Source organism: Hyperolius riggenbachi, chromosome 8, assembly GCF_040937935.1.
Source record: "Hyperolius riggenbachi isolate aHypRig1 chromosome 8, aHypRig1.pri, whole genome shotgun sequence".
In the NCBI taxonomy this organism is placed as follows: domain Eukaryota; kingdom Metazoa; phylum Chordata; class Amphibia; order Anura; family Hyperoliidae; genus Hyperolius; species Hyperolius riggenbachi.
This window is the reverse complement of record NC_090653.1, coordinates 130,469,435-130,492,283: the sequence shown is the minus strand read 5'-3', so window position 1 is coordinate 130,492,283 and position 22,849 is coordinate 130,469,435. Positions and strand designations below refer to the sequence as shown.

At 43.8% G+C, this 22,849-nt stretch overlaps 1 protein-coding gene across 1 annotated transcript; it reads left to right on the top strand.

Annotated features, from left to right (window-relative positions):
- The first annotated feature begins 1,144 nt into the window (after positions 1-1,144).
- Positions 1,145-22,564, top strand: NKAP (NFKB activating protein). Its single transcript, XM_068251105.1, has 9 exons — positions 1,145-1,464; positions 5,442-5,522; positions 5,608-5,681; positions 6,364-6,474; positions 11,450-11,498; positions 14,035-14,150; positions 16,307-16,385; positions 17,327-17,476; positions 20,746-22,564. The coding sequence occupies exons 1-9, from the start codon at positions 1,214-1,216 to the stop codon at positions 20,918-20,920; spliced, it is 1,086 nt and encodes a 361-aa protein (XP_068107206.1). The 5' UTR covers positions 1,145-1,213; the 3' UTR covers positions 20,921-22,564.
- Positions 22,565-22,849: the final 285 nt, after the last annotated feature.

Genomic DNA, 22,849 nt, shown 5'->3' with positions numbered 1-22,849 from the left:
TTTCATATACAAATACCTTAGTTAAACATTAAAAATTAACCCATTACCTCCCACACTCCCCAATTTATTTTTTTTGTAATTAAAAAAAACAAAAACATACAATTAAAAAAAATACATAAATAGTTACCTTAGGGACTGAACTGTTTAATTATTTATGTCAAGAGGGTATAACACTGTTACTTTATAAACTATGGGCTTGTAATTAGGGATGGATGCAAAACTGAAAAAAATGCACCTTTATTTCCAAATAAAATATTGGCGCCAAGCATTGTGATAGGGACATAATTTAAACAGTTTTATAACCGGGACAAATGGGCAAATACATTTCATGGGTTTTAATTACAGTAGCATGCATTATTTAAAAACTATAAAGGCCGAAAACTGAAAAATAATACATTTTTCCCAATTTTCCCATTAAAACACATTTAGAATAAAATAATTCTTGGCATAATGTCCCTTCTAAAGAAAGCCTAATTGGTGGCGAAAAAAACAAGATATAGTTCATTTCATTGTGATAAGTAATGATAAAGTTATAGACGAATGAATGGAAGGAGCACTGAAAGGTGAAAATTGCTCTGGTGCTCAAGGGGTGAAGTGGTTAAACCTCTTACACACAGTACAATTTTCCATCAGTTTGACGGGTGATCTGATGAGAAGTTGCATCGTGTGTAGACACCCAAATTGTTCTCAATCGATAATGCAATCGATTATGCATAACTACCCAAAATCGATTGCGCTATCGATTGGAATCCGATCTGAGTCGTCGGAAATTATCTGATCCGTCGATCTGACAGAAAATTGTACCTTGAGTACCCAGCTTCACATTGAAGATGTAAAATTAGCCAGTCATTGGCCAATCAAAATTGGATTTGTGTAGGCCCCCTATCCTCTGCACAGTAGCTGTGGCAGAATTTTTGCTAGGAGTGCAATGTCACTTGCTGAGTGAACACTAACAGGATAGGTAACCTAAATACATTAGTTTCTTAATGGCTGATTTTTTTTTATTCCCACTCCCTTTAATGGCAGTTACAATTAAAAATGATTGTGCATGTGCAGCACAAAGTTTCGCCAGTCAGTCCGCAGTGCACTTGCAGAGCCCCGAGTAAACCCGCCCACTGGAGTGACGGAGCTGTGATCGGATTTCCGGTTCCGTGTAAACAGATCGTAGGGACGTAGTCTACTGGGAGTAGGATCAAGTGTTCATCCATCTGGTATGCCGCCGGGTTACCGTTCTCGGAGCCGAAGCCCCGGCTCACCCCGCAGGAGGCGTCATGACAGCAGTGACCGGTCCCCGGAGAGGAAGGTTCGGAAGTCCAGGGAGAGAGACAGTAATGGACACCGGCGCAGCCGCTCCAGAGATAGAGCCCAGTCCAGCCGGCCGCATCACGGAAAGCAGTGGGCTGAATACTACGACAAGGGCAAGGAGGAGATCCTGAGACAGAGACAAGAGGCCTTTATAGCCAGGTATCCTTCACCCATCATCACCAGCATAGCATCAACTAAAAGCTTATACCTATACAACGTCTGCATTCTCTATTGCTACACCACTGGTTTTCTGTACCTTTTAGAAAATGATTAATATTTTGGACTTATTATGGAGTACCTCAGAGCGGGGGAAACAGAACAGACGCACACACACAGCCGCTGTGTGTGTCTGTATGTGTGGAATGTATAAATGTGCTGTAATTTGCATTAATATATTACCTGTCCTGTGTCCCGGGGGCTGTCCGTCTTCCGCCTCTCTTTAATTATCTGCATACACATTGCCAGCGTAGTACTTGTGTGACTTTACGCGCCGTCAGCGTGTATGCGGCTGATTAAAGAGAGGCAGAAAATGGGCGGCAACCGCGACACAGGACAGGTAATGCATCAATGTACATTTACACATTACACACACTCGTACACATTGTGGGAACAACGCCAGGGGTTTCATTGCATTCGACCCAATACCGCTCGCCATTACCGCAGTGCACCCAATTGAGCTAGCCGGCCCTACATCTTGCAGCATGTCTGATCGACTAATGCGACCAATTTTGGCCCAAAATTGGTCACATTGTTGGATGGGCATGCACTTGCCGGTGTGGTGAAATTTTTTGCAACTTTATCAGATTTTGCAACCGGTTGCATTTATTTATAGGTATAGCTATCAGAAAGTGCAACCTAACCATTGACTTTAACCTATCTGTATCAGAAAATGCAACCCAACCAAACCCTATTCTCACACAGAACCCTCCCCTCTTGCTCAGCTAATAACCCCCCCCCTGGAAGGAACAATCTCCCCTCTTGCTCAACTAATAACCCCCCCCCCTGGAGGGAACAATCCCCCCTCTTGCTCAACTAATAACCCCCCCTGGAGGGAACAATCCCCCCCCCCTCTTGCTCAACTAATAACCCCCCCCCCTGGAGGGAACAATCCCCCCTCTTGCTCAACTAATAACCCCCCCTGGAGGGAACAATCCCCCCTCCTTCTCAACTAATAACCCCCCCCCCCCCCCCCGAGGGAACAATCCCCCCTCTTGCTCAACTAATAACCCCCCCTGGAGGGAACAATCCCCCCTCTTGCTCAACTAATAACCCCCCCTGGAGGGAACAATCCCCCCCCCTCTTGCTCAACTAATAACCCCCCCCCTGGAGGGAACAATCCCCCCTCTTGCTCAACTAATAACCCCCCCTGGAGGGAACAATCCCCCCTCTTCCTCAACTAATAACCCCCCCCGAGGGAACAATCCCCCCTCTTGCTCAACTAATAACCCCCCCTGGAGGGAACAATCCCCCTTCTAGCTCAATGGGATCTGTGGTTGCAAAAAATTACAGGCGTGTTAAAAGAGAGGAGCCACGCCTACACAGTCAACACTGTCCTCTATGGCAAGTTGCAAAATATTATGGGTAGCAAAATTTTTCACTACACCGGCACCAAAATTCTCATCAGATTTCGATTATAATAGTCAAATAGGATGGTCTATCGGCCTGCCAAGGCGCCTGATGTATGCCACTTTTAGTGTAGCAGAGAGATCATTGCAACACAGAGAATGTTACTCATGTTAGGTGGTTGTTTATATGCAACTTTGGAATAATCTTTGAAGGAAAACCTGCTGCCCACCTGGGGGTCTATTCTTCAGTTCAGTGGCTGGACATGCATCGAAGGGCAGGGTAGGGGGAGGGTGGAGACCTGAGCAGGTAATTTAGGCGCAGGCGGCAATTTGGCAAAATGGGCTCTGCAAAAACTGCAATGTTAAATGTGGCTATAGTGGTGCCCAATGGGTAATTTGGGCAATTGGTAATTTGAAAACTGCCAGCACCCAATAACTATAGGAATTAGGCAGCGCAGATATTGGTGATGGTGAATTTGAAAATGACTGATATTTTTCAATTGTATTACTCATTGCCTAATAGTAGAACATTGGAAATTTTACCAATATTCTTTCAGCAGCTTTACCCGCCACCCAAATTACCATGGCGTCCTTTTTAGATGTTCTATAAAAGAGCGCTCAGAGACATAATAATATCAGCATAGACTGATTCGCCTCCTCTCATATACAATTAAAGGGAACCTAAACTGAGATGGATATGGATTTTTCCTTTTAAAATAATACCAGTTGCCTTACTCTCCTGCTGATCCTGTGTCTCTAATACTTTTAGTCACAGCCCCTCAACAAGCATACAGATCAGGTGCTCTGACTGAAGTCAGACTGGATTAGCTGCATGCTTGTTTCAGGTCTGTGATTCAGCCACTACTTGCAGCCAAAGAGATCAGCAGGACAGCCAAGCAACTGGTATTGTTTAAAAGGAAACATCCATATCCCTCTCAGTTTAGGTTCCCTTTAAATTCAACTCTCAAGAGGTAGCGCTCACAGTTTGCATATACTATCCACGTAAATCCAATCCATAAAACCACATTTAGTATATTCTATCGTAAAAAATGCCAATTGCACTCTCCGCATATACAGTTCAGCAACAGCCAGTGTGAACCAGTCCTCTCAGTTCCACTTGCACCACTATTTCAACAAACAGCAATCCTTCCTTTTCCTTAGGTAGTTCAATGGTCCCTTCCCTCCTATATGAACAGGCCACCACCACACCCTTTTGTGGTTCACTCACCACAATTTCTGACCCAACCTAGGGTTCTGAAGCACCTTGGGACCGTTCCCGGGTCGTCCCTCACCACTCAGGCAGTCTTTAGGTCCCTCTTCTTATTCTAATACTTGTCACTGGTCCACTTATGATGATCAGCTTCCATAAAAATTGTGCACATAGCGTGATACTGCTAAAATGTTTTATTACAATAAAATCGTTTTGCACTCACATGTCCCAAATCATATATAAGGCGTACAGTTTTACAGAACAGGCTCTCCCTCGTATGTTGGCCGCTGCAGGTTTCCGTATTCGGGCTCAATCACGCCACCTCTGCGGCGGGCTCAGTCGGTACGTGTGCTCCCGTGTAGTGTCGTCGCCGCTGCCACATCAAGCTCTGCCTTTTAAGATGTACTCATGAGAAACAACTACTGAGCTATGTACTAAAGATACTATATAATTGCTATGGAAGTGCTCCAAGGGTATAAGGGCTGGTTCACACGGACGTCTGCGCGGCGCCGCGTTTGATGACGTGCGGCGGCAGCTGCACGGTCAGGCTTTCAGCAGCCTTCACATCGCGTCCGGATGCGGTCGGCGCTTTTATTCCCCTAGGGGGACATTACCCGTCGTGGTTGGCCGCCCCTGGAAGCTACATGTAGCTTCCAGGGCGGCCACGAACCCAAGTAAAAATCGGGACCCAAACGCTGCGTTTGTGTAAACGCGTGTAAAAGCTCGGTGCAAACGCTCCCATCCACTTGAATGGGAGCGTTTAACGCGACGTTCCGAACACTTGCGGTAAATGCTCCACAAGCGTCCGTCTGAACCAGCCCTAAAACAGTTAGAAGGCAACAAATGACGGATGTGTGAAGCCAGTGATAGATGTGTTGTTTCTATCCCCACAGTGCCAATAGAGGTCTTATTTATAATAATACACCTGACGTTTACATCAGTTAGGAGGCAGGAGGTTCACTTTTTTTTTTTTTACCTTTTGTTTTAAAGTGGACCTGAACTCTTCCACAGGACAGAAGAAAAACGTAGAGCTATGCATCCTGTATGTATTTAGACAGTTTAGCCTGTGTAATTAATTTCTCCTCATCTGTGACTAATCACAACTGTGATTTGATCTCTCAGCTGTGTCAGCTGGCTGCCTCCGCAGAGCAGCTAATTTGTAAACACATGATGTTAAACCCTATGTCTGCTTCCATGAAAGCAGGAAGTAGACACACTGCAGATTTATTGCAGGATTTGTATCTGCTGTTAGTATGATGTCAGTGCTTTGCAACAAGTATCTCAGTGCCTCTTATGTCAGTTGCTGATCTACAGTGATGTTTATTACTTTAATTAATGTTTTTTCCCTTTATTTCTCATAGACGTTTAAGTGAGAGGGAGAGGATTGGGGAATTGGGAGCTCCAGAAGTCTGGGGTCTTTCGCCCAAAGTTATAGAACCTGAGTAAGTCCATGTCAGCTTTTTGTTTAGTTTCTAGCAATGATTGTGAGCTTGGTTGTTCTCATCTGTATGTATTTCTGTGTTTAAGCTCTGATGAACACACCCCTGTAGAAGACGAAGAAAAATGTAAGAAGTCCAGCAGCTCCGATTCCTCTTCTGAAGGTGAGCCCAAATCGAAGGGGACAGTCACTAAAAGAGTTTAGCAATGAAGCATTTCTATTCCCTGAAAGCATGCCATCATGTACAGAAATGTCCAAAGTTTTTAAGTTCTTATAGGCCTGGCATAGGGATCATCAAAGTGGCTGCTATGGTGATTCCCGTAGCCACGGGGGTTCCGGTGTGCGGGGTGATATTGGGGTCCGTGTCTTGCCTCATGGAGACCTGCGCCAGGCTGTAGAGGGCGCTGTAATCATAGAAGTGGGGTTGCCTGGAAAACATAGTTTGTCGGTGGAGACGAGGGGTGAGTAATTTCTCTGTAATTACATATGGCTACTTACACAGGAGCACCCCTGGCTCCCTATTCTAAGGGGGGAGGGGTACCTATACAGGGGACTCTCTGCCTACCTACCCTGGGGTCCCCTGGCTACACAAAGGTGTGTTGTAACTTTGGGGGTGGGGCCCAACCAAAACATTGCTATGGGCCTCCATGATCTCTAGCTACGTCCCTGCCCTGATTGGATACTTCAAGTTAACAGACTGTCATTCCACCACTACTGTGTGTAAATGTCCTCCATCAAGTGTTTGTTTTGTGTGCTTTATTAACCTTGTATGTGAAAATGAACTAGACTTTAGTAGCTTTTCTATTTTTTTTAATTAAGAAGTTTATTTATTGTTATACTTGCAGAAGAAAAGAAGAAAACGAGGAAGAAGAAGAAAAAAAAGAAAAAGACTGCAAAAAAGAAGCACAAAAAGCACTCAGAGGAGAGCGAGAGTGATTCAGAAAGTGAAAGCAGTGGTACATATTACTGTTAAAGCCAACCTTGACAGATTATGGGAGTTGTTCTTAAAGAGAATCTGTAACCAAAAAAAAACAGCCCCCCTGGGGGGGGGGGGGGGTAGAGGTGGTACTTAGCTTGGGAGGGGGAAGCCTCTGGATCCTAATGAGACTTCCCCATCCTCCTACACCACAGGGATCCAGTATGGTCTCCTCTGAAAATACAACAGTCAAGGACCTGGCGCATTAGCGGCTTTTTTCGGGCTCAGGCTATTTCCATCTGAATCTGATTGGAAAGCCGCTACTCTGCCTGCGCAGGATCACGGTAGGTAAATATTTAACTTGCCCATGTTCAAGGGCTGACCGTGTTGGATTCTGGAGGGTGTAGAGGACGGGGGAAGCCTCATTATGATCCAGAGGATTCCCCCTCTCGAGGTAAGTATCCCCCAGGGGGTGTTTTTGTTTTGTTTTTCTCTCTTTAAAAAATACTAATTGGTTAAGATAAGGCTAAGTTCACACTATGTGCACTGCATAACTTGTGCTACAATGAGGGCATAACGCAACACAGTTTATGTTGATAGTTCCTGTGTTTGTAACAACCCAGGCTCCTCTAAAAGACAAAAGGCAATAAATTAACAGTCCCCACTCGGTTTTCCAGGTCTGTGACAGGAGCTGGTCGGTTGCACTCCCAAATGTTCTTTAGGACAAACTAAAAAAATCTATCACCTCTAAAGAGGTATGTCAAGAAGCTAAAACGGGTGGAGGCGCCCGAACACTTTCATTCCAGCGCAGGAGACTTGGGCGCAGCAGTAACTTCAGCGCTGTCAGAAGACAGAGCTGAAGTTACTTATAAAACACTAATTCGGCCTTCAGCAATTGCTGGAAGCCGAATTATTTCATTCCCCACCATCCATGGCGGCCTGGAGGGGGAATAGTAATTAACATCGATGGGAATTTGTGCAGGAGCAGGATAAGCCATACAGGCTGTATCCTGCGCCCAAGTCTCCTGCACCGATTCCTCTCGTACGCGGAGGCGCCCAATGCATACAAAATAGGCTAATAAAGCTGTTGAACTTATAAACTGAAAGGGAATCTTGACTCTCTTGAAGAAATTAGACCAGTCTATTGAAAAAATGTCTATTTGAGCACATAAAATTGATAAATCAACACACACTCTCCATAATATAATGGGCACATTTTTTTGCTACCCGGAGTGCTAGCTATGTAACATACACTTTTTCACACTTGTTATCCAGAATTTCCCTGTATAAAGTTCGGTAGGATAAAGTGATCCATTACAACACAGAGATGTGAACATGATCATACAATTGTGAAGGCAACATATGCAACAACACAGGGTGACACAATGCGCAAAGTGTGAACACCTTCTGAGGCCACATACACACATCAGACCATAGTCTTTTGAAAATGAAAGATCACAGACCAATTTTACCCCCTTCCATGTAGTATGAGAGCCATACCTTCAGTGTCTTTTCTATGGAGTTCAACTCCCCATCAGAAAAAAATCTTTGCTAGATGCTGCACACACAGATGCTGTACAGACACAAAAGATCAGAATCTGCAAAAGATCTGTTCCTGCCAAAGATCCGTTCCTGCAAATTGCATTCATAGTCTATGAGATCTGCAGATCATCATACATCCTTGTTTAACTGACATTCATCTGCAGATCAGACAATCATCTGCAGATCTGAAAATCCATCCTGGTGGATCTGATCTGCAGATGAATGTCTGTTAAACAAGGTGTGTATGATGATCTGCAGATATCATAGACTATGAATGCATTTTGCAGGAACGGATCTTTGGCAGGGACAGATCTTTTGCAGATACTGATCTTTTGAATGTCTACAGCATCTTTGTGTGCAGCATCTTGCAAAGATTTCTGTCTGATGGGGAGTTCAGCTCCATAGAATAGACTGTGTAGGTATGGCTCCCATACTACATGGAAGGGGGTAAAATTGGTCTGTGATCTTTCATTTTCCAAAGACTATGGTCTGATGTGTGTATGAGCCTTTAGGCTCTATCCTATGCAGCCTTACCTCCCTGTGCTGTAGCGTGCAGAGATTATAGACAGTTCTCCTCTGTTTCTAAGATTCTACCTTAAAGGAGTTATCAGGCAAAAAAATAAATGTTTCACTTACCTGGGGCTTCTACCAGCCCCATGCAGCCATCCTGCACCCTCGTAGTCACTCACTGCTGCTCTGGTCCCCCTCCCTCAGCTCCCTTTAGTTTTTGCAGACCTCAGGGTCGGCAGGCCGCATTGCGTACATTTTTACGCATTCCTGCTGGTGCAGGAACATTAACACATACATTTTTACGCGTTACTGGTTCAACGCGTAACATTTTACGTGTTGAACCACTAACGCATAAAAATGTATGTGTGAATGTTCCTGCACCAGCGGAAATGCGTAATAATGTACGCAATGCGGCCCGCTGACCCCAAGGTCGGCAAAAACTAAACGAGCTGACGGAGGGGGACCAGAGCAGCAGAGTGAGTGACTACGAGGGCGCAGGATGGCTGCATGGGGCTGGTAGAAGCCCCAGGTAAGCTTTTTTTTTTTTTTTTTTTTTTTTTTCCTGATAACTCAGCAACTACAGAAGCCATGGTCATGCCCACTCTAGCCCACCTGACCATACTTCAGTCTCTGCACTGAGGCAATGACCACCTTGTAATCAGGTGGGCAGACAGGCAGCAGCATAGGTACATGGGTGTAGCCATGTTATTGCTTGTTTACATGACTACAAGCCAGTCTGTGAATTAATAGATAGAGGCTTGTTTATTTTCTTATGGATCTGAAGTGCTGTTACGACAGTGATGGTTCTAGTGGCAGAAGGACCTGTCAGGAACTCTCTACAGACTCATCTTTTTTTTTTTTTAAGCACTACAAAGAGTAAAGTGAAACCGAGATGAAATGATATGGGGCAATTTATACTTACGTGGGGCTTCCTCCTGTCCTATGAGGACCGTGGGCTTCCTCCCCGTCCTCCTCGGCCGCTCCGTTAATCCAGGATGGCCTTTGGTGTTTTTAACAGCGGTGGTTTTCTGCACATACACCCCCTGTCGCACTCTCGCGGCTAGGATCATTCTGAACGTTCAAGTCAGCGGGAGCGAAACAGGCGCACGGCCCGTGACTGACCACGACTTTGAAAGATACCGCAGGGGATCCTGGATTAAGAGTGGCCAGGAAGGACGACGATCGAGCCCACAGTCCTCATGGGGCTGGAGGAAGTCCCAGGTAAGTATAAGTTGCCCCATATCGTTCGTCTCAAGTACCCTTTGAGGCTGTGTACATCCAGCCTCACACATAATTTGCACATTCACTCTAACGGTGGTTAATTTGCAGTATTTTTCTGAGACACACTAGCTACAAGCAACATGGATTTTATTTATTTTTTTTAAAAAGCATTGCAGCTATGTGGCAAATCTATGTGCCTGGGTCATATATGAATATTGTGAGGATCGCTGAAAGGCTAGGAAATTAGAGTATGTGTTATTCCAATTACATTATGCACACACAGCATAAACTTATCTTTCAGGAGCCTCCACTATATGTTGATTTGAACCATGTTAAGTTTACAACTTTTGATGGCTGGTCTTGTACATATGTACGAGGCATGCCGCCTTGCGGGGATCGGCACTCAACCCGACCCTTCAGGCGACATTGCAGGGACGAGGCTGTACAGTCATGTCGCTAGCCTACAGACTAGCGGTGCATTCTGTTGCTATGCAGAGGGCTAATAAGTTCTCAGGATCCGCACCGTCTAAAATCTTCTTTTATTTCAGCTTTTTAAAATTCCATAGCAGGCATAAATATGTGTATCACACAGCCATGACGCACAGCGTTTCAGAATAGCTCTTTCTTCAGATGGCGTCAGACACACACTCTAGGAGTGTGTGTCTGACGCCATCTGAAGAAAGAGCTATTCTGAAACGCTGTGCGTCATGGCTGTGTGATACACATATTTATGCCTGCTATGGAATTTTAAAAAGCTGAAATAAAAGAAGATTTTAGACGGTGCGGATCCTGAGAACTTATTTGCTTGGATATCCCTGTGCACTCCAGGGGCGATCACTGCACGTCATTTATCCATTGGTGCTGATCCACTTTATACACTAGCTATGCAGAGGGCTGACAGAGTGCTGCAGGTGTGAGAGAAGGGGAGTGGGGAAAACAATGCTTTTAGCGGGCGGTCAGCCAGAGTAATCCGCCAGGCAGATCACTGGTTAAGGGGATCAGGATGCAGTACACACACTGGATTCTCAGCACAGGCAGTCGTTATGGGCTGAGTTTTATTTGCGTCTGTACATATCTTAGGAGCAGCCAATTATGGTGACAGCAGATCACAATGAGACCGTTATATCTCCATACCTGCGTGCAAAAAATGCATTACATGTGAACCAGTTTATTAACACGGGCTGCCAGAGCTAGTGCATTTTTTAATGTTTTATTTAGGGTTTTTTCCCTCACTTTAAACTATGAAACATACATTTTGCAAAGATATCAAGGTAACAGATGATCACACACACACAATTTTGTCACTTTCTCATTTTAAAATCTGTTTCACAGCTGATTAGTACCACAGAACGAGTTAGCTACCTGTACTAGGCACCTATACTTAGCTACCTATGCGTGGCTACCTATACTGGGGGCACCTATGCCTGGCTACCTATACTGGGGGCACCTATGCCTGGCTACCTATACTGGGGGCACTTGTACCTGGGGACTGTTCATGACGTGTGGACAAGAAGGATTCTGCAGCTATTTGTTATGCTTCGCATTCAAAATGTTGGTAGATCGCTTGGTCTCAGCAAATTTCAAAGTAGCTTGCATGCCGAAGAAGTGTGGGCACCCCTGATTTACACACATCTAGAAACAATATTACATCCTCTTTTGTGACAGTGGTACTTGTTGCAGAAAGTCTCTTGCTTAAAATTAAAAAACTATAATCTGAAAAAAGTGTTTTTTTTTTCTTATAGTTGAAGAAGAAAAGAAGAAATCTAAGAAAAGGAAGAGAAAGCACAAAAAGTACGTCCTTTTTTTTTCCCACTTAAGAGGTAATTAACCACTTTATGCCATGCATTGAAGGGGTTAGAACAGGCATGTGAGTTTCAGGAGAATGGACGTTTATTAAACATTCTATTTGCACTAATTAGTGCATGAATAGGACATGTTTACATACTTCCATTTTCTAGGAGGTGGTTAAAGGTGTTCTTTTCAAAAATTACAACTTACATGAACTAATATGGCACATAAGTATTACCAAATAGTGTTAGTAGTTTAAACAAATGTATACCAGATTTCTATGACTAAAGCACATTCTTCTAGAGTTTGTTTTCTGTTCCTTTTATGTGGAAAGGGAGGTCTAACGTGAGGAGGGAAGTCAGATCCTATTATCCTCTCCTCTCCTCTGCTGCTTTCACTCCTCATCCATCTTTTAGAGCCCTCCCAGAGCTCACGTGTGCCTCTGATTGGAGCACAAGGGAATGCCCTGGGGCTGCAACAATGTCATGTTTTCTGCAACAATGGAGAATGCAAGCACTGTGTCATGTGGGTTTAGGAGGCAGGTCAGATGGGAGCCGAGCTAGAACAGCATTCCATCAGATTTTTGTCTCTTTTGCTTTTCGTGATTTATCCTGAACAGAAATTTGCTGCCTTAAAGAGAGTCTGAAGCGAGAATAAATCTCGCTTCAGACCTCATAGTCAGCAGGGGCATGTGTGCCCCTGCTAAAACGCCGCTATCCCGCGGCTAAACGGGGGTCCCTTACCCCCCGAAATCCCCTCTGAGCAACCCATCCCCTTTTCCGTATTGAGGCAGGGCTAACCGCCGCAGCCCTGCCTCTTGCGCGTCTGTCAGCGCGTATCTCCGCCTCTCCCCCGCCCCTCTCAGTCTTCCTTCGCTGAGAGGGGCGGGGAGAGGCGGCGATGCGCCGCTGATAGACAGCGCTAAGAGGCAGGGCTGCAGCCGTAAGCCCTGCATCAAGAACAGCAAAATCTACGACCAAGTTGGTCGTAGATTTTGCAGGGGGGGTTGGGGGGTCAGAGACCCTCGTTTAGCCGCGGGATAGCGGCGTTTTAGCAGGGGCAACTATGAGACAAGAAGCGAGATTTATTCTTGCTTCAGTGTCTCTTTAAAACAGAAGGTATTTGCGATTATTCAGGTTGGAGTGAGCTTCTGAGGTGTCCCACATGCATCACTGCTGAATATGCAAGTAATCCCTTTGATATCCCTGAAAGCTAAGCACACCTCCAGAACTTCTGGAATGCATTGATGTGTCAGCTTGTTAACTGCATATACAGCAGTGAAGCATTGTGGGAGACATGCTCACTCCAGCCTGAATAATCACAAATATCTTCTGTTTTAAGAAGGCAAATTTCTGTTTTGCATAGCATTATAGCAAGAGGGCTTGTTGGTCCCTTTAAGCCCCTTACACACTCCTAGGAGCTCTGGTTCCCCAGGAGCTTGATGAGCAATGTCGGGATTTCCCCACAAATCCCCTGCTTACTTGCTTAATAAAAAAGCCTCTGAGGATTGTTTCTTAACCACTTCATGTCATGGGCTGAAATGTTCAAATATGTGCGTGTCCTATTTGCATTAAAGCGCAGAAATAGGACGTTTATAAACGTCCACTGTGCAGGAAGTGGTTATATTTGTGATCATACACGTGTACCTAGTTGAGTTTTTTTTTTTTGTGTGGGTTTTTTTTTTGGGGGGGGGGGTTGCTCTCCGGCTAACCCACTCTGTGTAACTAAGAACTAGGTAAAAGCAAGTAAGATTCTCTGGGCACCAGATGGATTTGCAAGTCACCTTTAATAAACTCCCAACACCTTCATAGATACATACAACAAATCTAAGCCTTACAGCTGTTTCACAGGATAAACCTGCTTCTTCTGCCTCTGAAGAAGCAGGTTTATCTTGTGAAACAACTGTAAGGCTTAGATTTGTTGTATGTATCTATGAAGGTGTTGGGAGTTTATTAAAGGTGACTTGCAAATCCATCTGGTGCCCAGAGAATCTTACTTGCTTTTACCTGGATATAATACTTACTGGAGGCACAGTGGACATAGCACCTGCAGCTCCTGACCTGCCAAGTCAGCATCTAGTGCCGATTTTTTCCTTCTCTCCCCTGCAAAAGTAACTAAGAACTACATTGATCTTTTCCCCATTTTTACTCATGAGATCTCTCAAGTTACTGCAATGATGTCATGTGCTTGGGGTTGCATCAGGGCCGGGCCGAGGCAGAGGCGAGAGAGGCTCCAACCTCGGCGCAGTGTAGGAGGGGGCGCACAACTCGCTCAGCTATCATTCCCCTGTTGTGTTAGAAGCAGAGAGAGATAAGAAAAGGAGATACATGGCAGTGACTGCAAGCCAGCTAGTGATAAAGGTGTTGGGGGCCCTTATAGCTTGTTTGGAATCTCCTAGTAATATAATTATGTGTTGGTTTTGTGTCCATCTGTCATTGCAAGGTGCTGTGTGAATAGAATGTTGTTACTCAGAAAATACTCCCATACGCAATTCCTACATCCATCACTTACCGGTATGTTTTTGCAAATTTTTCCACAGAAAGAAATCAAAGAAGAAGAGAAGTAAGAAAACCAGGAAAGAATCCAGCGAGTCAAGCAGTGAAGACTCGGATGATGATGAAGAGATGCAGGAGGATGGCTGGGTAGAGCGGACAAGTAAGTTATTTAATGTTTTGAAGCTTTACAAAAGAGGTGAAAATAGTTGTGTTGACTTCATTACCTGCTCTTATAGGCACACGAGATGATTGAAGAAAGAGGTGTAACTACAATATTGCAATTACAAGCAACAGATATTACTTTATCTCTCCCCACACTATTAATTGTGTGATTATTGCATGATAATTCCCCTCCCCCCCCCCCCCCCCAAAAAAAAAAATTATTAGAAAATATTCTGCAATATCCTATACTAGTGTTTACTTGGAAAACCAGTCGAGTAACTGGTACAACGTGAGGAATAGTAATGTTATGAAAAAAAAAAAAGTTGTTACAAGCATAGACAGGGCGACTTTCAGAGTACATTCAGTACTCACACTTGTTAAAAGGGACATATTTTGTTTTTAAAGAGGTAGAGACCTGTGCAGACTTTAGGTCTGCTTTAAGGTGGACCATGTTGAAAATTTTTATCAAAGCAGCGTGCGTAAACGTTGCCAATGACTTTGTGTCTTCTGAGGGCAAACTGCCATTCCAGTATTCTACAATTATTAATATTTTCTTCTTTATTGTTATTACTGCTTTTCATTTCTCAGTGGTGACATTCATGTGTTTTTATGTGCTATATTCTCCACAGACTTTTGTACAGATATTTTAGAAGATGCACTGATACCAGTAATTGCACAAAGCTCTTTTGCCATAATCCGTTATTATTCTTCATTTCCTCCTGTTTTGGCAAAAAGGTTTGTGTAATTATTATTATGATTTATAAAGTGTCAACATATTTCGTGGTGCTGTACAAAATAAGAAACAAAAATGGTGTATGTAACAATACAGACAATAATGTACTACAACAATCAAAATACAGAGTTTGTATAAAATACAGAATTGGTAATTACAGTAACAAATTCCAAGACACGAAAGGTTGAGAGAGCTCTGCCCTTGTGAGCTTACAATCTAAAGGAACTGCAACTGTGACAGAATAATGCAATGCTATATATAATAATAATTTTTTAAAAAAAGCTAGATAACTGAAAATAAAAATGAAACTCTTTTCTAATGTTCTATTCATTATCCGTACTACACATACAATTTTTTTTAATTCAGGCTTCCTTTAAAGTGTACCAGAAATGTATTATACTAAAGATTTGATACTTACCCGGGGCTTCCTCCAGCCCCATAAGCAGGTGCGAGTCCCTCGCCGTCCTCCCGCAGTCAGCACCGGTAACTGGCTCCGTCATGTCAGTCAGGGTCTTCTTTGCATGCGGGGACCTCCAGCGCATGCACAGAAGACCACGACTGACTCAACTGAGTCAGTTACAAGTGTGTAATACACTGCTTTGATAACATTTTCAACATGCTCCACCTTAAAGGGACACTGTAGGGGGGGGGGGTCGGGGGAAAATGAGTTGAAGTTACCCGAGGCTTCTAATGGTCCCCGACAGACGTCCTGTACCTGCGCAGCCATTCCCCAACGCTCCGGCCCCGCCTCTAGTTCACTTCTGGAATTTCAGACTTTAAAGTCTGAAAACCACTGCGCCTGCGTGGCCGTGTCCTCGCTCACGCTGATGGCACCAGGAGTGTATAGCACAAGTCCAGTATGGTCTGCTCCTTGCGCTCCTGGTGACATCAGGGGAAGCGAGGACACGGCAACGCAGGCGCAGTGGTTTTCAGACTTTAAAGTCAAATTCCAGAAGTGAACCGGAGGCGGGGCCGGAGCAGTATCCCTTTAAAGGTGGCCATTTTTATATTTATTTATTTTTTAAATATCTTTTCAGTTCAAACCATTGAAAACTCAGAAAAAATTGCTTTGGTTTGTACATCAAGGAATTGTCAATCTACCCTACACCATTCAATTTTCATCTACAGTAAATCAGAAAAATCCAACACTCCTGATCTTCTTCTGTCAAATTAAAAATGGGAAATTCGATCACATTTTTCAAATGAATAAAAATAAAGCTTTACATTTTTCTGTACAACTGATCGTTTTTATCAACTTGCCATATATTCATTTTTTTTTTATTTATTTTTTTTTTTTATTAAATGTTATTATGTGTGTGGCCACCTTTAAACATCTGATAAGACAATTCAATGTGAACTGAATGTACACTGTGATGCATGGTCAATAACTGAAACTGTTCGTGTTTCATACTTTTGTTCAGAAATCAACTTGGATGATGCAGAAATTGTGGGACCTGAAGCTCCAATAACACATTTGTCACAAGACGATAAACCACTGAAGTAAGTCATGTGTTTAATCCGATCTTTTCCTTTAGCAGGCTCTTAACTATGTAGCGAATGGTAAGTACGTTGAAATGTGGGCACTTTTTCATAAAGGACCACACGACTAGTAATGTATAGCAAACCAATCAGATGTCATCATTTATTAGTTCAGAGCAAATACAGTGAAGGCAGACTTCTCGTGCATTGTGCTGCTGCACCAAATTAAAGTCTCTGACCCAGGGGCTACTGTGCATGCACTGTTCTGGTCTACGCACCTCCTTTGTTGCACTCTCATGGTCAGAAGTGATCTGCGCATGTGCAGTTACAAGCCTGCTTGAACTGCAGATGTGCAGAATGTTCCTGGCCTCGAATGTGATCGAAGAAGCACATGGCCTTACAACACATACGCAGTAGTCATTCTGAGACTAACAGGGTGACAGCAGCGGACCAGGAGGACAATGTGGGAGCTGACAGACTACAGGGGGTGGAAGAAGCTTCAGGTAAGTAAAGACCCTCTCGTCTCAGGAACACCGTAGTTTGTAGGTGACTCGTATCTACACCTATGACTATTAACATGCAGCGGATGAGGTGAAAGGCATTGCCTTGGGCCTCTTACATTAAAGACTTGGTGCATTTTTCCTATGCATGATGATGTAATGGACAGCTGAATTGAAGTGAAGGAAGCTTAAATCATTTTGCTCATTATCATCCTGTAGAGCGGCATCATATTGTGCACACCTATGTTGATGGTACATTGCAGACATACAGTAAATGCATTGTTGACAATACAACATGGTATAGGGAACAGGCTGTGAGAGCTATGCATTATACCTTACAACAAAATTGTTCAAACTTATAGAATTCTTTACGGTGTTCAGGTTTATTCTGCTCAGGTTTAGTATGCTTTATTTGCCTCAGAAAGGAGCGTTGGCTATATTTCATGTGATTTCTTTTGACAGCTATGGCCACGCTCTGCTCCCCGGTGAAGGTGCTGCTATGGCAGAGTACGTGAAAGCTGGAAAGCGTATCCCGAGGAGAGGAGAAATTGGCTTGACAAGTGATGAAATTGCCTCCTTTGAGAAGTCTGGCTATGTAATGAGTGGAAGCAGGTAGGTGAAAGATTTTTAAGGTCCATAAGATTTATGGCCCTACCTCACTGAGTCCGTTGTGTTGCATCACAGTGGACAGTATCACTGCATTGCAGTGCTATTCCTATGGGGCATTCCACATCAAATGGTGATGTGGAGGGCTCCAATGAAGTAATGCACAGCATGCTGTGCCTTACAGTAGCAGTGAGTCATACTTTTATTATACTGTATGACCACACCTCAATGATAACGCGCAGTGCATCTTTTTGGCCAAGTTGCTGACTGGGTGTGAAGGGGACCTTACAATAAAACTTGGTAATGATTTTGGTATGTAGGACTTGCAATTCATAGACACTAAAAATACTGTTCACCTTCTCTTTACAATGCAGCCACATAGATACAGTAAGCGTATAGTACATAGTAGAATTTTATTGTTGATTGCTTGGGATCCTAGCATAATGACCACCAATTCTTATTTATCCATTACGGTATACTGCTGTTAATGGGTTCATGAATGAGTACTGCCCTGCAATAAACAAGGCAAAAAAAAAAATCTAAAGGGTGTGGGCACATGAACATATTCAAAGGAGATTCATAGAGGCCCCATATATTAGTGCAACAGTCAATAGTTGGCTGACAGAGGGAGAACACAATGGGGATTGCTGAATTTCTAATCTAGACCATGTACTACGCAGCTTTCTATTCAGTATTTTTTTGGGGGGAGGGGGTTCAAATGTAAAGGAACTCTTTCTTCCCATCTCTCTTGCAGTTAACACGATACACTCCCAAAATCCTCTTCTGAATACTGATTACTTGTTATTACATACAATTGAGGCTGAGAGGATAGTGTCAGTGGTGCAGCTCCACATGTTGGTGGAAGAGGAATGATAGCAGAGACTCTTCCATTACCCCTCTTCAACCGCCAGGTGGCGCTGCAGCGCTGACACAATCTGATGTCGGGAGTGTATAACCATGGGTGGAGGAAGAGGAGGGGAAGAAACCTCTCCTTGCGCCACTCTGCAGGACCTCAGTAGGCAGAGTTATGGCTGCTGAGGTTAAAATAAGTGCAGCATCTTCAAATAAAATATATTGTTTGGAGATGCTAACAGGTGAAGATTCATCTTTGTGTGCAAATTTTTGCATGCAGGTTTCCAGAGTATCATGCAAACATGAATTTTAATGCGAAAAAAATTGAACCCTACATTAGAACTGCTGGATGAGCCTGGATGGTCCGTACCGTTTTCAGCTATTTTTCCATGGACAAGTCATGCTTGACCATACCGCCAGGAAGTTTAATTTAATGCTCATTTAAGCTCCATTGTATTCTATTCAGGAGTAATTTATTCTGAACTAATTGGTTATGAAAGGCAGCTTTATTGATTACAAGTTCTGGGGCAGTGCAGATGTAGTCTATGATAATTGCTACAATTCCTTCAAGCCACATGTAGACACTAGATTGTCTACTTGTCTGTCCAGGGATTCCAAGTTCTTAGCCACTGGCCCTGCATCAGTAGGCTGTGTTGGATTAATTCAGGGAAATGCTACTGTATATCCCCACAGTGCATTGCATTGGTCTCTTGGATGTCTTCGTTACCACACACACGCACGCACGCACAGCACATGGTATGTGGCATGAGCTGGGAAGCTATATTTGTGCAGGAATTGCTCTCATATTGTTATACACGTTTCCTCGTTTGCAAGCAAATGGCATGCAACTTGTAACTGAGCCAGTTATTCTGAGCTATTTGCTTACAAGCTTGGAAAATTGGCATCTCAGTGATCATCATTAGTTGGAAGTGCTACCAAAGGTGTGAGGCAGTGCTGGTTTATTGTAAGAACAGTGAAGGCCCTGCGGTTTGCATTGTAGGTAAGCTGCAAACCAAGCCTATGACAAGGGCGGGTAACTATAGCAAACTGCCCCAGGCGAGAACATTACAACCAACTAGATCAAATTATACATGAGAAATGAGGTACAGTTAGCCTTTAAACACATTACTGTACATAAAGCAGTGTTTGTACTTGTCATATAGAGGTGCTTGTTGCAATCAGCTGCCATATAAAGATATTGGGAGCCTTGACATCTTTAAAAAAAAAAAAAAAAAAAGCAGACACACCGGGAGCGCAGTAGTGTAATATGTTATAAAAAATGAAATGGTGTGTTATGAAATGAGGTTACTCACAAAGGTGCGTTGCATGGGAGCAACCAACCACTAGAAGCAGGTGTAGTTGTATAACCTGACTCTCTACTTGGGGTGTCCAGCCTATAAAGGATGTAGTCGCACTCTTGGTCAAAAAGACAATGGCCTTCACTGTAGTAAAAACCATGTACCCCTCCAACTAGGCGCATGGGGGTGTATTATATGTACAAAGAAAGAAGAGGCACCCAAGGATTAGTAAAACTAAGTTAAAAACACATCAAAGAAAAAGAGGAGGTGGCTTACTTCATAAGACAATAAACATTTATTAGTACAGGTAACACATTTTAGTGGTCTGAGCCCACTTCCTCAGGCCAAATAAAGTGTCAAAGGATTTGAGCAACCAAAGTAATGAGCGCCTGTGCTAATAAATATTTACTGTCTTACAAGATTGTCTTTGAGGTAAGCCACCTCCTCCTTTTTTTTTTTTTTTTTTTTACTTGTTTTTAAAGAGAACCCGAGGTGGGGAACTTAGAAAGAAATCGATACACAGAGGCTGGGTCTGGTTATAGTGCCCAGCCTCTGTTGCTAGTTGAATCCCCCCTAAGTGCCCCATGTGCTTTGCTCTAGCCCATAAATTACGGCCGCGCTCTCGGGCAATGTTTACCTTACTAATGTCACTCACGCCGCTCCCCCCCCGCCTTCTGCAGAGCGCCGGTCCCCGCCCGCATCCCTTCCCTCCAATCAGCGGCGAGGGAAGGGACACGGGCGGGGACCGGCGCTCTGCAGGAGGCGAGGAAGCGGCGTGAGTGGCACTAGTGAGGTAAATACAGCCCGCTGCGACACGCATGGGGGAGAGCGGAGCACAGGGGGACTTAGCGGGGATTCAACTAGCAACAGAGGCTGGGCACGATAGCCAGACCCAGCCTCTGTGTATAGATTTCTTTCTAAGATCCCCACCTCGGGTTCTCTTTAACTTAATTTTACTAATCCCTTTGTGCAATCAGCTGGCATACCCATCTTCATCATTGAAACCAAGCTTTGGAATTGCATTGCTGTGTTGATTTGCCATGTTATTTGACCACTTTTTGGAAAAATTGAGCTTAAAAGGCAAAATAACTTTCAGCATCTAACTCTAACATTGTTTCTATTAAGGCATCGGCGTATGGAGGCTGTGCGTCTGCGAAAGGAAAACCAGATTTACAGTGCAGATGAGAAGAGAGCCCTGGCTTCCTTCAACCAAGAGGAGAGGCGCAAGAGGGAGAACAAAATCCTGTCCAGCTTCAGGGAAATGGTTTACAGAAAAACCAAAGGGAAAGAGGACAAATGAGATCTCTCACTGTACTGGTGTTTCAGCAGTGCCAGCCAGCCCCGGTCATGTCCAGGCACAGCGCAGTATTCAACTTACTTTATGATGGAGTCTTCCTGTATATTATGCATTGTGATCCAATGGGGTTCTGCTGAGATCCTCATTGCTGTCATTGTAATTTATTTAAGCTAGATTACAGAAGGGGAGAACATGATGATGACTTCATCCACAAGCTGCTCATCTAAATTGTTCAGTCCTCAGGCTGAGGAAAGGATTTTGTTCAAGTGAATAACTGAGCTGTTTTGTTGAAAATTGCATACTTTGCTATAAGTCTGCTGATCTTTCTTTTATTCTTACTCTACATTGCGGTGGAAATTTCTGGTCCTCTTTGCTGCACTGAAGCTTTGTCCCATATTACTTGATCCTTGCCCACCCACTGCCCACCCCATGGTTCTGATGAACTGGTGCAAAGGTCAGTGTGGAAGTGCCCGTATCCTGGTAGACCTGGACCATCCTCCAATTTTCTACATTAAGTGACACATCAGGGCATGGTGAGGGTCATTAACAGAAGAGGGAAGTAGTAGAGGAGCAGTAGGGAAGTTAATGGTAAGGCATCTTACAGACAGATCATTGATCTGCGCACTTGTCGGGAGATTCTGGCAGTTCTGATCAGCTATTGGCCACTTCTTAAACAGATTAGAATTGGCTTCCCCATGATGACTCTTTCCAGGCTGTAGGAAGAATACCACTGGCAGTGAATGCATTGTTTCTTCCATCATTAGTACAAACATGGCCTAACAGTACATTAAGGCTCGGATCCCACTTGTGTCCGGATTCTATTCTGCCTGCAGGAGCAGACAGTATAGGGTCTGCTCCGGTGGTCCGACTGGAGCGTGGGGCAGATGCGTTACCTCCATAGGCTATATGGGGAACGCATGTGCGCTTCTGGGATTATCATGGACTGCACAGAAATGCAGTCTGCTTGCCACAACAGATCCAGTGGATCTGTTGCAGGCTGACAAGTGCAAACAGCTCCTGTATATAAAACAGAAGCTGTTCCTTGTCGATTTTGCAATGAGCGGAGAATAGATGAAAAAAAAAGTGTTCTCAGCTCAAGTGGGAACACAGCCCAAGATCAGATGTTGATCAGAGCCAGGTGTAAGATATGCCTGCTGCTTCTAAGTCTTGGTTTTACCCTGAATTTACATACTCAGCAACAGACACTTATTCTCAGTGCTTAGGCTGTGGAAGCAGGTGATGTGTTGGGGACTGCCTCTGTGATAAGTAATCTGATGTACTATGAATGTTGAGGTACAGCTGGTCTACTGGAACTGAAGCTGAGGCACTGCAAGCAATCTGATGTGGATAGTGCTTTGTGCTCTGGCTGATGTTGTGCTCTGGATTTCCTGTCTGCTAGTTTGAAGGTCAGAAATGCAGTATATTTGAATCATGGGTGGCTGCTTCTAGGCTTTCTGATGAGTGCAGTTCCCCTTTTTTTCATATTATACAACTAATATACAGTATCATGGAACTGTACTGTAATGTCTCTATGGATATTATTTAAGTCATCTTTGTATAATTGTAAATACACATTTTGTATTTTATTCAGAGACAAGGTGAAAGAATATGTACTTTCCTTTTTATAAATAAAATTCTGTTCCTGTCTTTTGATTGTGTATTTTGTTATATGAAGAAATGTTGGGGGAGTTCTAGGACCGCAGCCAGCACACAGGAAAATAAGTCTGTTTTTTATTTGGACCTAGGAAAAACGCCACTGCAGCTTTAAGGCCTCGCTGCAGGCTGTCCAACTCGGCACACAAGTGATTCCCCGCCCCCTTTTTCTCCCCACCAACAGAGCTTTCTGTTGGTGGGGTATGATCGCCCCCCCCCCCCCCCCCAGATGTTTTTATTTTTTTATAAAGATTCATCTGATTATTATTTTTTAAATAA